The 19,992-nt window shown below is 32.6% G+C and overlaps 1 protein-coding gene and 1 pseudogene across 1 annotated transcript; both read left to right on the top strand.

Moving 5' to 3' along the window:
- The first annotated feature begins 11,621 nt into the window (after positions 1-11,621).
- On the top strand, positions 11,622-19,966 carry LOC145763362 (rap guanine nucleotide exchange factor 2-like). The gene is made up of 9 exons (XM_082574797.1): positions 11,622-11,639; positions 11,987-12,121; positions 12,278-12,388; positions 16,628-16,769; positions 16,987-17,123; positions 17,295-17,450; positions 17,910-18,039; positions 19,442-19,581; positions 19,688-19,966. Exons 2-8 carry the CDS (start codon positions 12,002-12,004, stop codon positions 19,567-19,569), a joined length of 924 nt encoding a protein of 307 aa, XP_082430923.1. The 5' UTR covers positions 11,622-11,639; positions 11,987-12,001; the 3' UTR covers positions 19,570-19,581; positions 19,688-19,966.
- LOC145763625 (uncharacterized) lies at positions 12,618-13,892 on the top strand (annotated as a pseudogene).
- Positions 19,967-19,992: the final 26 nt, after the last annotated feature.

Genomic DNA, 19,992 nt, shown 5'->3' with positions numbered 1-19,992 from the left:
TTCCTATTTGCAAAGGTGGGCACAGTTAACCGAAAAAGTAACTTCGTTAAGTGGTAATTCGTTACATAGTATATTAACTTCGTTAACGTTAATAAGTTAATTTAAACAAAATGTAACGGTAGTTATCGATAAACGTTAACGTTAAAATTTAAATAAAACAAACAAAGAAACGACCCTATTTTAAAAAAAAACAGCAGTTTTTATCTTAGTTGATATTTTAACTACACGAACGTAAGTTTAAATGACGTTTTCAAAACTGCATCGTTTAAAATTTCAATACATCGTCGTCAATACATCGTTTATACGTCAGTCAATACATCGTCAATACATCCTTTAAAATTGACACGATTAAACCCAATAAACGGCAAAATAAAACATATATACTTTTATATTACCATGGTAAACTTGTAAAAATATTAAATTAACGGATTTAATTTAACGGAAGCACAATTTAACGAAAGTTAACAGGTCCGTTAACGATTTTTAAAGTTAACTTAAAAGTTAAATTTTATCGAAAAATTTAACTTCGTTAATTAACGATTAACGCATTAACGGTTTAGTGCCCACCTTTGCCTATTTGTCATACAACATGTCTAACATAAAAATTTTTTAATATATTTCATATTGCCCAAACGTAACATATACTTTTTTTTAGACAATTTTAGGTATTTAATTGATTTACTATTTGACCCTTTCTAACCTTAGTATGCTTCTAGATTTTGTTATGCTTACTTTTTTTAAAATTTGTTGTAAAATTACCTTTCAAACCTATAATAAATGGCCTTAATTATGAACACAACTTGTTAAAATGCGTTAATAATTTGCAACGAGGAATAATTTGTTAGTTAAAAAAACAATAAAACTGTGTATGTTGTGACATTGAACAAATTTAAAAAACCATTTAACCTGCTCAATGTTTATTTGTTACACTTTGTTGTGCAATGAACAGTTAAACTACATGGTACAGAGTATTTATTTTGAGTATTGCTAATGATTAATCTTTTTCTTGTTCATTTTTTTATTTTAATAAATTAAAGGCCTAATGTTTTTATCGTTTGCTACTTTAATATATTTTAAAACTTATACATATGTACGATTTAAATTTTTTGTGAAACGTTGATAGTGGTGTTTATGGCGCTTTAGTATTTGTTTTGTTTGTGACGTGTATTGTGTTTATTATGCCCAGTTAGTTATTTTTATAGCAAAAAACTACTTTGTTTTACTGTTGTTTGAAAAACTGTAGATGTTGTCACTTATAAGGATACATGTTGCTAATAGGTAAATAGGGTTAAGTGTATAGGCCTGGACCACCATTCAAAGAAAAATAAAATGCTGCAATTTTAATAGTTATTTAACGTTATTAAGAAAAAATGTTCGTTCGGTGCTAAACTATAGCCTTAAACAAAACATGCGTACTTTCTCTTCGTTCTTCAAAATCAAAGATAGAGTTTCTTTAATAAAGTTTCTTTAATCTTTAATTTCTGTAAATTATTTTAGGTCTAAAGCGAGCTGTAAACTAATCTTTCTTTAACTAAATACCAAATAATTTTTTTTTATGTAACTGTAAAATGTAGCAAAATAGATTTTTTGTGTTGAATAAATTACAATTTTTTTTTGTATATATATATCTTTATCCTCGATGTGGGAAAGGTAGAATGCGCGACTTAAACATAGAGTAACATCAGTTACTCCGACCCAGCCTTGAGTTGCCTGTGGCAGTTTGGGGTATTATAGATTATAATTGCCCGATAATTATATTGCTGATTAAGTGCTGGCTCAGCAGAAGTTCATACCGTTTATACCGTCTTACTCTAGGGCGCTACAGCATGAGATCAGTGGGGATTGAACCCACGATCTTATGTGTGGTGTAGCAAGTGTTCTTACCACTACACCTCGCTGCCAGTATAATTTAGCTTGTTAGTTCTAATTTAGAGATACAGGTACTATTATATTACAAAAACATCAGTAGAAATAACTCACAAACGATTTTCCCATTTACATCCTAATTTTACGGTTATATTTTTTTCTTATTTTTTTGTTTTGTAGCTTTAAAAATAAAAGGGAATGCTTTTACATCGAAGTTTTCGGTGGTAATGATAAGCCCAAACTTATTCCGCCTATAAACATAAACACATTACGGCTTAGAGAGGACAACATAGGGTCATTCTCTCATGTCTGCCAGCATATGATCTTACGGCGATGACGTCGTGCGTCACGTGACTCGCGAGCGTTGGGACTTTCCCTAATACTTTTAAATCCCGATATCTCAAAAACCACTTGATCAATTTTTAAATTAATGATATCCTCGTGCAAGTTGGGAAAATTCTAACATAATTAAAAAGTAAACTCTGCGACCGAACCATCTCTTTAAACATACAACTTTTCTATTTCCCTATTCAACTGATAAGTGAAAAGCACTTTAAAAACAGAATAAAAGCCTGCAAACGCGCAATACTCAACTGATAAGTGAAAGTATATACTGTATTTATAGACATAGCATTTCAAGGTTCACGTGGGTTTATAGGGGGTGTGTGACCAAATTTTTTCTTTTTTTTAATAAAGTCGATGTAAAAAAATTATTGCGCGTTTGCAGGCTTTTATTCTGTTTTTAAAGTGCTTTGATTGATGTTTGCTTATAAAAAACAACATTTATTGAATTAAAACATGTCAAATCTAGCAATATTAATATCTCAAAAAATGTTACGGGTGCTAAAGCTAATCGGGACTATAATTTTCTACTGGTCAGTATTATTATTATTTTCTTGTGCTGACTTTTCATAACACTTTTTAACACAAATTGTCTTCTACTACCGGTTATTTTTCGTCACATTGTAGATAATGTACACTGTAGATTTGCAATTTAGCGCACGTTCCAATGTGCTTTTTTAAGGCAGTGGGTGGCTATTTGGACCTCAGCGTATGAAGTAGCTTGGAATGCAGTTTTAGGACTTAAACTACTTAAAACAGCCTCTTTTTGGGCTTAAGTGTTGAATAAAACAGTTTTTAAAGTGCAAGCTACATGTTACTTTGCGGTTGTGCTTTTTGGGCATAAAACTGTTTTTCGCAACACACAAAATGTATTTATTTTACGTTGCTATGTCACAGTTAAAGCTTTTAAAAAACAGTGCCAACACAAGCAAAAATTAGTAACTTAAAATTAAACGTCGTCGTATCAATTTTTTTTTTATTTAAAATACCGAAAATGAGTAACTTTTTAGCAGTTAATCAACCATTTAGGTTGTAGTCAATGGCCTGCAAACACATCACAATGGCTTTTGGAGGAAATTGTGCAGAGCTTAGTTCAGCGTAAAATTTTCGATAAAATACGTCACCAAAGTTTTTTTAGTTTTTTTTTTAACTAAAAGTAATTAAAAAGGTAATTGTTGCATGTAGTATTGCTGTAAATCATTATGTCAATTGTGTCTTATAATCGCGTCATATTGATAATGTTTAAATCTCAACTAGTTTAAATTAGCCTAGAATTATTAATTTTATTGTCAAGATGGCGTTCCTCAACGATTTGGTTCATAGTGACGTCAAACTTGTAGGAAATCAAATCAAACATTTTTGCTTAAAAAATATGGTCGTAAACTTTATAACAAAATATTAAGTTAAAGGCAAACAAACCAAAAAAAGAGCATATACCAGGTAAACAATGTTAATATTAAAACAAAAAGTAATAATTATTAATGGCAAAATTAAAAAGTTTATTTATAATGCGCCTACATACCAATATGTATTTATTTAAGACATAGAAATCTCATAAAATTAATATTTAAATGTTTATGACGACATTATGATTAACGTTATTCGGTTGTCAACAAACGAAAAATTTGAACCAATCCTATTTCAACCAATGGAATTGCTTTAAAATCATTACGCGACACATTGCATTGTTTTCCAATAAAAATAAAATGCGTTGCCATGCGTAACTAAGTAACTTCGAAACTGAAATTTGCAAATTTTTTCGGAAATCTTTTACAAATCTTTTTTGAATTTCGAGTTTATTTGCGTTTTCAAAGGAGTCCCAAATTTTCAAAATATTAAAAAACCATCAAAAGCTATCAGCAAATTGCAAACCATGAGTAGAGTATCGTTTCAGGAAATGTATTCTCTCGTTTCCATGAGGGTTAGTCTTATTTTTATTATTGTTAGGCTGGCGTACAAAAAATACCCTAGGTCTAGCCTCTAGTTTAGTAAACCAAAAAAGGTTTACTTTTAACGCAAAAAAAAACACTAGAATTGACTTCCTAGCCTAGAGCTAGTAAATTTTTAACCAGTTAGGGTAGCTTAGTCAATTAGGAAGTCATTCGATCTGTAATTTAATTGATTTTAGGTTTAAGCAATATTTTACAATAGGCTAACTTTATTTTAAAGAGTAACTTACAATCGCGTAACCAGCTATTAATTATTTTTTACAGGAAATTGAGGAGTGTGTTGGGAAGTTGGAAGAAATAGTTGAGGAGGGGGTTAGAGAGGAGAGAGTTGCGAAGAGGGTGAGAGAGGGGGTAGAGATAGATGTGGTGTCAGAGTTGGTAGTAAGGTTGAGAAGAGAGTGGGAGAGTTGGTAGAAGGAGTGATGTGTGGAGCGGTAGAGGAGGTCGATTGGGAATTGGACGTGGAAGGCGCTGCTGGTGTTTTCGTGGAGGACCTCTTAAGTGAGACGGTAGCGGTATTGAGACGAGAGTTGGAGGACAATGCTGCGTCTGTACTCGTCGATGATGCTTTAAGCAAGGCTTTAACAGTTGTTGCAGGAGAGAAAAAGGTGGAAGACACTGTTTGTGTCTTCATTAGGGATCTCTTAAGTAAGGCAGTAACGGAGATTGCTGAAGAGGATGCCTCTTGTTGGACATTGCCTTGGTTAAGGAGTTACCGGAAGTTGTAGATTGTGTGTCTGGATTGGATGATTTGAGTAGTGGTGTGTCTGGTATTGTTGGTTTATGCGGTGGCGTGGATGGTATGGTTGGTTTAAGTGGGGGTGTGGGAGGACTGATGTGTGAAAGTGTAGAGAAGGTTGCTTGGGAGTTGGACTTGGTGGGCAGTGTGGGTGTCTTCGTGAAGGACCTCTTGAGTCCGGCACTAACGGAGGTTGCTGAGGAGGATGCAGTGTGCCTCTTGTTGGACAATGCTTTGATTGGGGAGTTACCAGAAGTTGTAGATGGTGTGACTGGAATAGTTTGTTCGAGTGGTGGTTTGCCTGATATGATTGGTTCGAGTAATGGTATTTCTGGTGTTTTGTCTGAAGTGATTAATGAAAGCAAAGCGCAGTCATTGAATAAAAATTTACTTTCTTTTCATTGCAGGGATGAAGGAAGAAGAAAAGTCTGGATGCAGATCGCTGGATGGTACTGGCCACTATCGAAGAGGAAGTTGGAGAGGATCGAGACAAGGAGAAGGTTTGATAAAGAAAAAGATTTTCTGCTGTTTCTGAGCTTGATTTTAGGTAGGGCAGGCTAAAATTAATTTTATTTTTTGCGTGTATCAAAATTAAGTTAACATTTTGAAGTTTAAGTTACTTTTCTTATTAACCTCATTTTTATATTTTACAGGTTCCCATACAACATAGCAGCTTAGACAACAACATACAATTTATTTAAATGCACTTTTTAAACGACAACATACAACTTATTATTTGCACTTTTTTACACACACAAATATTTTTCCATTTAGCTGTTGGTAACCTTTTCTTGGTTCGATAGCTCTAAAACTTTATAATCTTTACTTTGTGCAATTTATTTATATGATAATATCTTTAACTAACACACAAAAAAACATGAAATAGCATATTTTAAATACATTTTACGATTTTTTTTTGTAATGAAATAAAATAAATGCACTATTTAAAAAAAAAATTGTTGACATAAAGCTATTAAAAGAAGTATTTAGACATTTTTAGATACCGAAAAACAGAATTTGCTAATAAACGATCAGATCTTAAATTTAAGCCCCGACTCGCAGTAAAAATAGTTCAATTAAAACAATTTTTTGATTTTTAATTCGAGTAAGTAGAAATAGCTAAACTTTATTAAATACATAGCAAAATAGATATACGTTAAATAAAAATACTTTGGTTTTTATTGGGTCTAAAATGAGGTAACAATTGGCAACAAAAGAAATTGTTTTCTACGGTGAATACTAGTTGCTATGTAAAAATCAATTTTGTTTGTTTAATACATTTTAGTGCTTGTTTATTTATTAAAAATCTAAGATTGATATCCATTATTTAAAATCTAGTCTAATGTATATTAAAAGATAAGTAATTAAAAAACTTTTTTAAAAAGAAGTTTGTTTGCTTATTATATTTAAATTCTGGTTTATCTATTAAAATTAAAAATTAATTTTAGGCATTCAAAGTTTTGTCTAATGTATAATCTAATAAAAAATGATTAAAACTGATTGAAAAACAAAAGCTTGTTTGTTGATTAAAAAATCTAAAAATTAATTTTAGCTATTTAAAATTAAATGTATATGTAATACCAAAAAAGGATAAATGTGTTAAAATTTTAATAATTTTTTATAAATCTATACTTGTTGTTTAATTTTATTTGCAATAAAAATTTTATATTTACAAAAATTGGTACGCGGAACACGTCACCATAAATAATTATTCTGAATTCCGTTTGCTCCGCCATTTACGTAGAGCGGATCAGAAAGCCTGTAACTAAACAGTTGGTAAAATGTCAGTTTGTTTTGAATAATCAAAATATTGATAGAAGGACGATATTCTACAAAGCTAGTAATCGCGGATTGGCACTCAATCAGACAGTTACCCTGTTTACATGGACACTTTTTATATCGCTACTAATACCGATATTTTTGACGTCACCGCAATTGTTGCGCATGTGTTAGTTCTTGTTCCGTTTACATGATATAAACGAACCGAAACTAATATATATATTTATAGGTAATTATATGTGAATAAGGTATTAATTTGTATATTAAATTGTATAATCTGTAAAAAGTGTGTTTAATAAAAATAATGTACACTACAATCCTTCTAAAACACCCCAGTTAAACTATTTCTAATTAGTTGATTACCGAAACAAAAACAACCGATACTAAGACAACCCGCTGCAAGCGGTCATTTGCAATTTGAGAGAACTACCGCTTAAATTATCCTTTTTTTGATTTATGTGTAATGAACCGTATAATACGTCACTATGCGGTCGATTTAACACCACTGTCATTCTACTAGAATTTTTTTTTTTATAAATTCTAGCAGAACTCCGCATTTTTCCGCAAAATGTTGTGTTTACATAAAAAGTTAATTCGGCAATATAAAAATGTTAAGCTAGTAAAGAAATCATTACTTACTATTGTTTAATCTGCTATAGAATAAAATGTAAATTTTATTCTATAGATTGTTTTACAGAGGGTGCTTTTTAAGTAATAAGCTGGTATAAACCAATTTTATGCTAAAGTTGAAGTTTTACATTCGTTATTTGCAAAAGTTGTAGAGCGACGAAAAAACATTAAAGAAACCAAGATTTGCTCGGCCGTAATTTTAAATACTTTCCAACGATAAGAGTTGAAAAAAAATTTAACATTGCATAACTCTTATAACAAAGATAAAGTATTGTCATTTTTAAAGGCCACAAATGTTAATTACGTCAGTAGTTAAGCTAAAACTTATGGAAAAAAGTTGGATGAATCGGCCGAACGTCGACATTTGGGGCTATTTATAAATACTTTCCGACGATAGGAGTCGAAAAAATTTTTTAACCCGGCTTAATAGTTTAACAATAATTAAAATAGCAAAGTTTTGAGCGCCACATTTTACGTTTACAGCAGTTATTGACCCGAGAAATAACAAAAGAGAAACAAAGGCCCGCTCCAACCCGAAAAAACGAATCCCACTCTCCAGCAGAAAGTATATTCCGAAAATAGAATACAGCCCAAAATTTAACAGTCAATTAGTAATGCCAAATAAACATTGTACGCCAAGTTTTGAGTTTCACACTTGTTATTTGCAAAAGTTGTAGAGCGACGAAAAAACATTAAAGAAACCAACATTTGCTCGGTCGTAATTTTAAATACTTTTCGACGATAGGAGTTGAAAAAAAATTTAACATTGCATAACTCTTATAACAAAGATAAAGTATTGTCATTTTTAAGGACCACAGATGTTAATTACGTCAGTAGTTAAGCTAAAACTTATCGAAAATAGTTTGATAAATCGGCCGAACGTAGACATTTGGAGCTATTTTTAAATACTTTCCGACGATAGGAATCGAAAAAAAAATTTCAACCCGGCTTGATTGTTTAACAATAATTAAAATAGCAAAGTTTTGAGCGCCACATTTTACGTTTACAGCAGTTATTGACCCGAGAAATAACAAAAGAGAAACAAAGGCCCGCTCCTACCCGAAAAAACGAATCCCACTCTCCAGCAGAAAGTATATTCCGACAATAGAATACAGCCCAAAATTTAACAATCAATAAGTAATGCCAAATAAACATTGTACGCCAAGTTTTGAGTTTCACAATCGTTGTTTGAGTTAAAAGAAAATTTAACACTGCACAACGGCCACAAATGTTAATTACGTCAGTAGTTCAGAAGAAATTTAAATTTCTAAAGAAAACAAATTTTAATAAATCGGCCGAACGTCGGCATTTCAAGCCGAATGCTTTAAATTTTAAATTTTAAGTTAACTTATTGAGCAATCTTTGTTTAAAGCCCGGATCCCACGACAAGGGGTTGCTCTTCATCCGGGAAAGAAGAAAAAATAGAAAAATAAAAAGGTGTTTTGTTGATAGTAATAAAGCAGTAAAAAAATTTAAAGGTCAATCGGTTAATACAAAAAATTAGATAAATGAAAACAAAAAAAGAACAGATAATAATAGAATTATTACAATTATATGAATTAAAAGATAGATTAAACGTAAAGGAATTAAAAAAAAGATTGTTTGCATAAGAGGCAAAAAATTTACAATAAAAATATAAAACTGAAATAAAAATTTGTTTCAAATCATTTCGATTAAAAAATAAAATATTCGGTTTTAAGTTGCCCTTATCACTTTGATATATTATCAGATTATAAACGTTTACCTGAACAGTAAGTTTTTGATTTCTTAAGAAAAGCCATAGAAAAGCATTTTAAATGTTGCGCACCTATAAACTAGATGTGTCAAGTTTGTCGCAATAGGTTAAGCAACGAATTCCTCATTCGTGGCAGATCTGGGTATATGTTTTGTTCTGTAAAACTGCATAAAAAATTATTAATCTAAAACTTGTCTTACATAATTTTCACAATAACCTATTTCTTTGTTTGACTCCTCGAAGCTTAATAGATAATGATAAAGATCATGTCTGTTATTTAAGATTGATTGTTTAAACAAAAAACGAATCCTGGTTTGAATAACGAGGTCACCGATTTTTTTTGTGGAATGCTCTGTATGCTGTTCCAGACAAAATTGATTTTTAATAAAAAAAGTTATGTTGCGATAAATATTTTCAGTTACGTGGGAACCAAACATATTGTATTGACTAAGTTTGTAATTGTGGCCCTTTAAAAACAAAGAATGACGATAACCAAATACAGTGTTTTTTGATTTATTAAATGGTAATCCAATGATAGTTAAAATCTGATTTTGCACATTTTGTAACAATGGGCTACTTGTTTTTGGCCAAGAAACATCCTTCGCATAAATGTAATTACAGTCCAAAAAAAAAACTCTCGGGTTTTTGAATGTTAGTTGGTTCTGTTTCATGACTTTTTTTAGTTAGAATTAAATTTTTCTCGGAAACATCACAATTATGATTGTTGTCACCAAATATTGTAGTACCCTTTAACGTATAAAAAAATATATATCCGTTTGTATTAATGTCGTCGTAAGCCGTTTCAACAGTTTTGATTACTTTAGCAGCAGTGTCATCGCATTTATATATAATTTTGCCATTGTCCAAAATGTTATAAGTTATGTAATGACCAGAAACAAGAGATGCGCCCAAATGCACTACTACAGACCTTAACTCATAAGTTTTTTGAGTATTGCAAGCGGAATTAAAAAATTCTAAATGTTTGTCCGGACGAATTGTAGTTTGATTTTTTAGCTGAAGGCCTGCTCTTAGTAATGATATTACTAATAAATTTGGTGTATTAAAAAAATTGCAAGTATTAATATTTTTGCAGTTGCATTCTTGACAGTTATCTGGTTCATTTTTTGCTATAAAATAATTAAAAATATAACTTGATAATTTACTATCCTTAATTGTAGGGTTGATCGGAATTAACATTATATTAGGGGTTATTTGAAAGTTTGCGGGACGAACAAAATTCCATGATTTGCAAGTTAAAACCGAACTACATGAAATTTCTGTGTCACAGCCGATTAAATTTAACAAGTCACAAAAATTACTACTTTTTACAAAAAATTCACTAGCGTCCTGTTGGTTTCCGAATTGTAAATTATAAATCGTACAAACTTTTTTTACGGTTTCTAAATGAAATTGATTATCAACGTTATCGTTTAAACTAATTGTATGAATTAATTGAAAAAGATTAAGCCAATCTGAATTTATAGTATTTATCATGGTTTCGGTTATGGAAAATGGTTCAACTATTGACATTAGAGCATGCATAACGGAATAAAACCAACATATGTTGTCACTGTTTAATAAGCCTGTGAAACGCAAATGTGCATTTGATACAATAGCTTGTATGCCAGAATTATAGTTTGTTGCAATTTTAAACAAGGTATAAACCACCCAACACCTGTATAAATCTAAATCCTAAAAAAAAACATTTTTAATTTTTGTATTTTCGCATAAAATGTCTGTTGTAAGACAGACACAAGCTCCACAATTATAACCATCTCGCTGTACAATAAGCGTACGCTGCGAAAAACTTATTTCGTCGGTAAAACCTAAGTCGTTAAGCAAGAAAATCATGTTGGTCTTAATAAGATTAATAAGTGAATAATTACTACCATCCGCCGAGTCATACAAAATTACACAACAATCAAGCCGCGTTAAAAATAACTGCTATAACTGCTGTAAACGTAAAATGTGGCGCTCAAAACTTTGCTATTTTAATTATTGTTAAACAATCAAGCCGCGTTAAAATTTTTTTTCGATTCCTATCGTCGGAAAGTATTTAAAAATAGCTCCAAATGTCGACGTTCGGCCGATTTATCAAACTTTTTTCGATAAGTTTTAGCTTAACTACTGACGTAATTAACATTTGTGGCCCTTAAAAATGACAATACTTTATCTTTGTTATAAGAGTTATGCAATGTTAATTTTTTTTTCAACTCCTATCGTCGGAAAGCATTTAAAATTACGGCCGAGCAAATGTTGGTTTCTTTAATGTTTTTTCGTCGCTCTACAACTTTTGCAAATAACGAGTGTGAAACTCAAAATTTAGCTTATAAATTCTTTATAACAGCTTATTACTTAAAAAACACCTTCTGTAACACCATCTATAGAATAAATTTTCATTGTAGGTTAAATAATAGAAGGTAATGATTTCTTTACTAGCTTAACATTTTTGTATTACCGAGTTAACTTTTTTATGTAAACACAACGTTTTGCGGAAAAATGCGGAGTTCTGCTAGGATTTAAAAAAAAAAAAATTCTAGCAGAATGACAGTGGTGATTTAACGGTATTAGTCGCGCAAAAATTGTCCATGTAAACAGGGTAAGTTATTGTAAGAAGAGGACAGGGTGCCTGATTTTAAAAATTGATTTAAGCACACTTATTTTTAAAATTGATTTAAGCACACTTATTTTTAAAATTGATTTAAGCTGCACATTATAAGGCAAGATAATTAACATAAGGAATTTTTGGTAGTTTTGTTATTCAAATTATAATAGCATTTTTTTATTTTTCTTTAATATCTGTAAAAAGTTAAAAATAGATGTTTTTGCAACCTTTTGATATGGAATTGTATTGTTTTAAAATTATGTTTTTTTAAGATGTTTAAAATCAGATTTGCTTTTGTTTTAATTGAAAAAAGTTTAAATTTATTTTTTTTTTCAAAATAGGTGGACTACCCAGACATGGCACTTCACAACAGTGGTGTAGGTTTAAGACCTCACGCATTAAGACACAACAGTTCAAACTCAAATTCACGAAGTACGCTTGACAGTGTGGCTGAAGCAGATACATCATCACCAGAGGTTAATATAAATTTAACCATTCAAATTTGAAAATTTTATTAAGGCTGCTTTTTATTGTTTATCTAGATTACCAATAAATTCTTTTACCTCTTGAATAGTTTAAAAAACTTGTTAATTTATTGTTTTTTATATTTAAACTCTTTATGATTTTTGCAGGATTCTCCTTTACACAGATCAAGAAATAATAGTTTAACACTTAAAAATGCCAACGGACAATTGGACAATATTTCCCAATCTAGTTTGTCACAGTCAAGTTTAAAAGAAAATGTAAGTTTGTGGCGTAAACATTGTTATTATCGAAGCTTGTGTGTTTTATTGCGCACGCGTATCGGTGCGTTTTGCCTTTTTCCTTTTTTATGTAGCCTTTTGGTGCGCTTCCTTCCATTTTGTCATCATTACTTCAAGTTACAAAATAAGAAGCACGATATTGTAAAATCGTTTAACTTTGATTACTACATTGGTGACCCCGACGCTTAGAAACGTAATTTCTAAGAAAATGAAAGAAGAAAATGCCGTTGCGCTTAAGTTACCAAACTTTTGGTCGTCCCATCCTCGAGTTTGGTTCCAACAAGCTGAAGCACAGTTTGAATTGCGAAATATTGTTACCGACCAAACAAGATATTTATACGTTGTGTCTGCATTAGACCAGGACACCGCACTTCGTCTTATTGATTTCCTGGAAGATCCGCCAACCACTGGAAAGTATGACGCTCTCAAACAGCGTCTTCTCGGAACATTTAGCCTTTCTCCACAAGAAAGGGCGTCGAGAATTCTAAACATGCCTACTTTAGGGGATCGTAAACCTTCTGAATTAATGGACGAAATGTTGGCTCTCTTAGGGAATCACAAATCTTGTTTCCTTTTTCAACATATATTTTTGCAGCTTCTACCTGAAGACGTGCGTGTGGTTTTAGCCGACAGTAACTTTGAAGATAATGCGTAAACTTGCGCAACGTGCAGTTGCAATCTTGCTAACAAAATGCGCCTCTTCTTTTTCTTCTTATGCGGTATCTAAAACTGATTCTAAAAAAATTCTTTGTTTTTACCATCGTCGATTTGGCAAAAATGCTAAGAAATGTATCCCACCATGTCAATATTCGGAAAACTAGAAAGCCGGTTGTTGTCTGTAGCAGCAACCGGCAAGCATAGTAACCTGTTTTTCCTGGACGACAAAATATCTAAAATAAAATTCTTAGTTGATTCTGGGGCCGAAATAAGTGTTATTCCACCAACAAGATATGAACGCTACAAGAAAAACAAAGAAAACCCTCTAATCGCTGCTAATGGTGGAAAAATACAAACTTATGGTTCAAAAATTATTCGTGTCCACTTACCTACTGGCACATTTGCATGGAAATTTGTTATTGCTGATGTCATGAGACCATTATTAGGTGCTGACTTTATTCGCGAACATTCCTTGGTTGTAGATTTAAAAGGCCGGAAGCTTTTTAATATTTCAAAACCAACTTTCTCACAAATAAATTCATCATATGACAAGTTGATAAAAGAATTTCCTGATATAACAACACCACGTTTTAATGAAGGTACTATCAAACATAAAGTCCAGCATTACATCCCAACAACTGGCCCTCCGGTGCATGCTCGAGCGCGACGATTGTCGCCAGAAAAATTAGAAATTGCAAAACATGAGTTTTCTAAAATGCTGAATTTAGGAATTATTCAACGGTCATCAAGTCCTTGGTCACCCCCCTCCATTTACTTCCTAAAGCTACAGGAGGTTGGCGCCCGTGTGGCGATTATCGTCGACTAAATGCTGTTACGGAACCGGATCGTTATCCGATTCTACATTTTCAAGATTTTACCTCTCAATTAGATGGATGTTGCGTATTCTCAAAAATTGACCTAATAAGAGGGTATCATCAAGTACCAGCAGCTTCAGAAGACATTCAGAAGACAGCTGTCATCACGCCATTTGGACTTTTTGAATTTAAAAGAATGCCTTTCGGTTTGAAAAACGCAGCTCAAGCCTTTCAAAGACTTATGGATAGTATTTTCCAACACTTAAAATTCGTTTTTGTTTATCTGGACGATATATTAGTGGCCAGCAGATCGCAGACTGAACACCTTAAGCATTTACAAGAACTTTCCAAACAACTTTCATGTCACGGTTTAATTGTTAATGTTAAAAAATGTCAATTTGGCAAGACCCAAATTAATTTTTTGGGGCATCAAGTGAGCCGGAATGGAATTATTCCTTTGCCAGACAAAGTAAAAACTATCCAAAATTTGCAACCACCAAACACTATTAAAGGTCTTCAAGAGTTTGCCGGTATGATCAACTTTTATTTCCATTTTATTCCAGATGCTGCTCGTATTATGACTCCAATTTATAAACAGTTAGCTGGCAAGCCATCAAGGTTAAATTGGGATCCACAGTTTCAGTCCGCGTTTGACCAAGCAAAGGCTTCTCATGCGCATTGTGCCATGTTATATCATCCCCAAGCCAATGCTAAAACTGTTTTAACTGTGGACGCTTCACAAAAAGCAGTAGGTGCTGTTTTACAGCAATTTATCGACGGCGCTCGGAAACCCCTCGCATTTTTTAGTAAACACTTGAGGCTGGCGGAGGAAAAATATAGTACATTTGACCGAGAACTGTTGGCAATTTATCTGGCGGTGCGTCATTATTGTTACTTTCTTCAAGGCAGAATTTTTACAATTTATACAGACCACAAACCTCTTATTTTCGCCTTTTCAAAAGCTTCTGATCCCTGGTCCAGTCGACAACAGCGTCATTTATCTGCAATATCCGAATATTCTACAGACATCCAACACATCAGCGGAAAAAGTAATGTTGTAGCAGATGCTTTGTCACGGGCCAATATATTCAACGTCAATCAAACCATCGATATGGACTATAAACTTTTTGCTGCGGACCAATTAGATCGAGAAGTACAAAGTTATCGATCAGCCGACACGAAGCTTAAAGTAGCCGACGTCACATTTGAAAAACAAGATTTTTCAATACTTTGCGACATTTCGACCGGCAAGCCTCGCCCTATTGTTCCTCTAAAGTGGCGTGAAAAAGTTTTTCATATTATTCACGACCTTTCGCATCCATCTATACGAACAACGCGGAAGTTAATAAGCTCAAAGTTTGTTTGGAATGGGCTTAATAAAGACGTGGGAATATGGACAAGGCAGTGTTTATCTTGCCAAAAATCCAAGATACAAAGGCATGTTCACGCTCCATTGGTTAGATATCCTGAAACCCAGAATCGTTTTAGTGATTTAAACATTGACATTGTAGGACCACTTCCGCCCTCCGACGGCCATGTTTATCTTCTTACCATTGTTGACCGTTTTACTAGGTGGCCGGAAGATATTCCAATGAAAAATTCAACAACGGCAACTTGTGCGAAAATGTTTTTATACCATTGGATTTCACGTTTTGGTATACCAACCAACCTGTCTAGTGATCGCGGAGCGCAATTTACTTCAAGTATCTGGAGAAATATGAACGAGACGCTTGGCATACAAATTCATCATACGTGTGCCTTCAGACCACAAGCAAACGGTTTGGTGTAAAGGTTTCATCGACACCTTAAAAGTTCACTAATGACACGGCTAGAGGGTCCAAACTGGATTGAACAACTTCGATGGGTACTTTTGGGTATTCAAACCGCGCCGAAAGAAGATCTAAAGATATCGTCTGCCGAGTTGGTTTATGGCACTCCACTTTCCGTTCCTGGGAATTTAATAAAGCATGAACCAAATTCAAATGATGCAAAAACGACGCTCAAGTATTTAAAAGAAAAAGTAAATAATTTTGTTCCTCAGCCGATGTCGCGCCACGCTATTCTGAAAACAAATTTTCCCCCCAGCTTAAAGACTTGCAAATACGTTTTCGTTCGTAAGGATTTACATCGACCGCCACTTACCGCACCATACCAAGGACCGTATTTAGTTTTAAAACGTGGCCCAAAAACTTTTGAATTAGAAATGGGTGCCAACAAACAAATAGTTTCGGTGGATCGTTTGAAACCGGTGCACGCGGATCCCACTCAGCCGATCCAAGTAACCAAACATATTGGTCGTGGTAGACCCCAAAAGATCTAATACAAACATTTTTATTTGATTTAACTGTTATTGCTATTTTTTTGTGTATTTACGACGCTTCTGAGGGGGGATTATGTGGCGTAAACATTATTATTATCGAAGCTTGTGTGTTTTATTGCGCACGCGTATCGGTGCGTTTTGCCTTTTTCCTTTTTTATGTAGCCTTTTGGTGCGCTTCCTTCCATTTTGTCATCATTACTTTAAGTTACAAAATAAGAAGCACGATATTGTAAAATCGTTTAACTTTGATTACTGCAAGTTAATAATTATTTTTAGTAAAAATTAAAAAAAAGGAAACTTATTAAATTTTGACTCTAAAATTCATTAATTTTTTCAGAATTTGTAAGGAAAATTATCTAAATAAGGAAAATTAATTTTTTAATTTTTTTTATATATATATTTTAATTTTAAAATTTATTATTTTAGGATGAGGGCGAAGATTATGAAGAAGATAATGACATGGATGGGGACTCTCTTTCTCTTCATTCCAACTCCTCCATCTACATCAAAGATCTTGTGATCGATGTCCTCAAAAAAGATATAAACGACAGAAATGTGGATGATCTAGGTAAAAACTATTTAAACTAAATTGAATATATAAAAAAAATAATTTCTAAAATAAAAATTTTTTTAAGAGGCAATTGTTGAAAAATCAAAATAGTAGTTTTTTTTACACTGTACATGTATTAAGTATAATAAATCCTTGTTTTGAACCAGTAATTAGTCTATTCATACAGTATTTTAAGCTTTTTCATAATTGGAATAATAAAAATGTTTTTGTTTAGAAATATTGCTTAAGTTCACCAAAAGTTTGCGAGCATTTTCCAACATGACAGAACCCATAAGAAGAGCATTGTGTAAAGTAATGGTGTTTGCTTGGGTTGAAACTAAATCAACTGTTGTGTTAAACGATAATGAATTAGTAAGTTTATACTAAGTTATAGAGTAATTTTAAGGCGAATAATGTATAATTAATATAGTGAAAAACATTTGCACTAAAACATTTTTTTTCTCCATTTTAGTTTTTATTTAATATCTTTTAAAAATCTTTTCAAAAAATTTATTTTTTTAAACTTAGATTTTTTTTTTACAGCTTGATTCTTGGTCTGTAATCATCAATGGTCAAGTTCAAGTGACTCACAACAATGAGGAAGAAATTCTGGTAATGGGAGATAGTTTTGGAGTTAATTCAACATTAGATAAACAAAAACATAAAGGAGTAATGGTTACTACTTGCGATGACTGCCAGGTAGATTGATTTTTTTTAAGTAAAAACAATTTAAAGTTTTTTTTTAGCTTTTTAATTTTTTAAACGTTTTTACTGTAATTTGTGCTAAATCTAATTTTAAGTTTTTTTTCTTGTTTTTAATCAAAATTTTTCCATGTATTTGATATGTACATATTTTAAATTGGGCATGGGTAATTAGCAATCTTATCTTATGAATATTTACCCAGCAGCATTTCTTATCAAAATGTCAACAAAAAATATTTATACAGCAAAATCTATTACTTCGAATTAGCCCCATAATTTTGTAATCTATTTAATGCCTTTTTAAATTTTTCAAGCAATATTTACTTTGGATTCCCGCCTAAATTATGTTAACAATTTTTATATTGTCAAATAATGTTTTTAAAATTTTTTTTCACGAGTTTGCCTCAAAATATTTTTACAAATTTTCCACTAAATTTAACTCCAATTTTTTTTTAGTTTCTTTGCATTGACCAACAAGAATACTACGAGGTTCTGCATCAAGGTCAAGAAAATATCCAAAAAGCCTATACTGGTGACCTTATTATGGTGAAAAAAAAGAGAGAATTAGACGGGGGTGCGAAAAAAGGCAATGAAATTGGTTTAAAATTATTACACGTCAAATTGCATTGTTTTGCAATAAAATTGAAATGCGTTGCCATGCGTAACTAAGTAACTCTGAAACTGAAATTTGCGAATTTTTTCGGAAATTTTTTACAAATCTTTTTTGAATTTCGAGTTTATTCGCGTTTTCAAAGGAGTCAAAGGACTCCTTTTTCAAAGGAGAACCATGAGCAGAGTGTCGTTTAAGGAGATGTATTCTCTCGTTTCCATGAGGGTTAGTCTTATTTTTATAATTGTTAGGCTGGCGTACAAAAAATTATCCTAGGCCTATAGCCTTTAGTGTAGTAGACCTGAAAAGGTTAACTTTTAAGGCAAAAAGAGACACTAGAATTGAGTTCCTAGCCTAGAGCTAGTAAATTTTTACCCAGTTAGGGCAGCTAAGTCTATTAGGAAGTCATTTGATCTGTAATTTAATTGATTTTAGGTTTAAGCAATATACTTTACAATAGGCTAACTTTATTTTAAAGAGTAACTTATAATCGCGTAACCAGCTATTAATTATTTTTAACAGAAAATCGAGGAGTGTGTTGGGAAGTTGGAAGGAGTAGTTGAGAAGGGGGTTAGAGAGGAGAGAGTTGCGAAGAGGGTGAGAGAGAGGGTTGAGATAGATGTGGTGTCAGAGTTAGGTGGTAAGGTTGAGAAGAGAGTGGTAGGAGAAGTGATGTGTTGAGCGGTAGAGGAGGTCGCTTGGGAATTGGACGTGGAAGGCACTGCTGGTGTCTTCGTGGAGGACCTCTTCAGTGAGACGAGAGTTGGAGGACAATGCTGCGTCTGTACTCATCTATGATGCTTTAAGCAAGGCGTTAACAGTTGTTGCAGGAGAGAAAATGGTGGAAGACACTGTTTGTGTCTTCATTAGGGATCTCTTAAGTAAGGCAGTAACGGAGATTGCTGAAGAGGATGCCTATTGTTGGACATTGCCTTGATTAAGGAGTTACCGGAAGTTGTAGATTGTGTGTCTGGATTGGATGATTTGAGTAGTGGTGTGTCTGGTATTGTTGGTTTATGCGGTGGCGTGGATGGTATGGTTGGTTTAAGTGGGGGTGTGGGAGGACTGATGTGTGAAAGTGTAGAGAAGGTTGCTTGGGAGTTGGACTTGGTGGGACTGTGGGTGTCTTCGTGAAGGACCTCTTGAGTCCGGCACTAACGGAGGTTGCTGAGGAGGATGCAGTGTGCCTCTTGTTGGACAATGCTTTGATTGGGGAGTTACCAGAAGTTGTAGATGGTGTGACTGGAATGGTTTGTTCGAGTGGTGGTTTGCCTGATATGATTGGTTCGAGTAATGGTATTTCTGGTGTTTTGTATGAAGTGATTAATGAAAGCAAAGCGCAGTCATTGAATAAAAATTTACTTTCTTTTTATTGCAGGGATGAAGGAAGAAGAAAAGTCTGGATGCAGATCGCTGGATGGTACTGGCCACTATCGAAGAGGAAGTTGGAGAGGATCAAGACAAGGAGAAGGTTTGATAAAGAAAAAGATTTTCTGCTGTTTCTGAGCTTGATTTTAGGTAGGGCAAGCTAAAATTAATTTTATTTTTTGCATGTATCAAAATTAAGTTAACATTTTGAAGTTTAAGTTACTTTTCTTATTAACCTCATTTTTATATTTTACAGGTTCCCATACAACATAGCAGCTTAGACAACAACATACAATTTATTTAAATGCACTTTTTAAACGACAACATACAACTTATTATTTGCACTTTTTTACACACACAAATATTTTTCCATTTAGCTGTTGGTAACCTCATTTTGGTATGATAGCTTTGAGAGGAACTTGTACAATTTATTTATATAATAATATCTTTAACTAACACACAAAAAAACATGAAATATCATATTTTAAATACATTTTACGATTTTTTTTGTAATGAAATAAAATAAATGCACTATTTAAAAAAAAAAATTGTTTATTAATT

Source organism: Corella eumyota, chromosome 1 (assembly GCF_963082875.1).
Source record: "Corella eumyota chromosome 1, kaCorEumy4.1, whole genome shotgun sequence".
Lineage (NCBI taxonomy): Eukaryota > Metazoa > Chordata > Ascidiacea > Phlebobranchia > Corellidae > Corella > Corella eumyota.
Note: the sequence above shows the minus strand (reverse complement) of the source record. Positions and strands in the feature narration are given on the sequence as shown.

Excerpts from the sequence above, each read along its gene's own strand:
- LOC145763362 (XM_082574797.1), top strand. The coding sequence starts at position 12,002 with ATGGCACTTCACAACAGTGGTGTAGGTTTAAGACCTCACGCATTAAGA. Across the intron at positions 16,770-16,986 it reads CAGAAATGTGGATGATCTAG|AAATATTGCTTAAGTTCACC; the intron begins GTAAAAACTATT and ends GTTTTTGTTTAG. Across the intron at positions 17,451-17,909 it reads CTACTTGCGATGACTGCCAG|TTTCTTTGCATTGACCAACA; the intron begins GTAGATTGATTT and ends ATTTTTTTTTAG.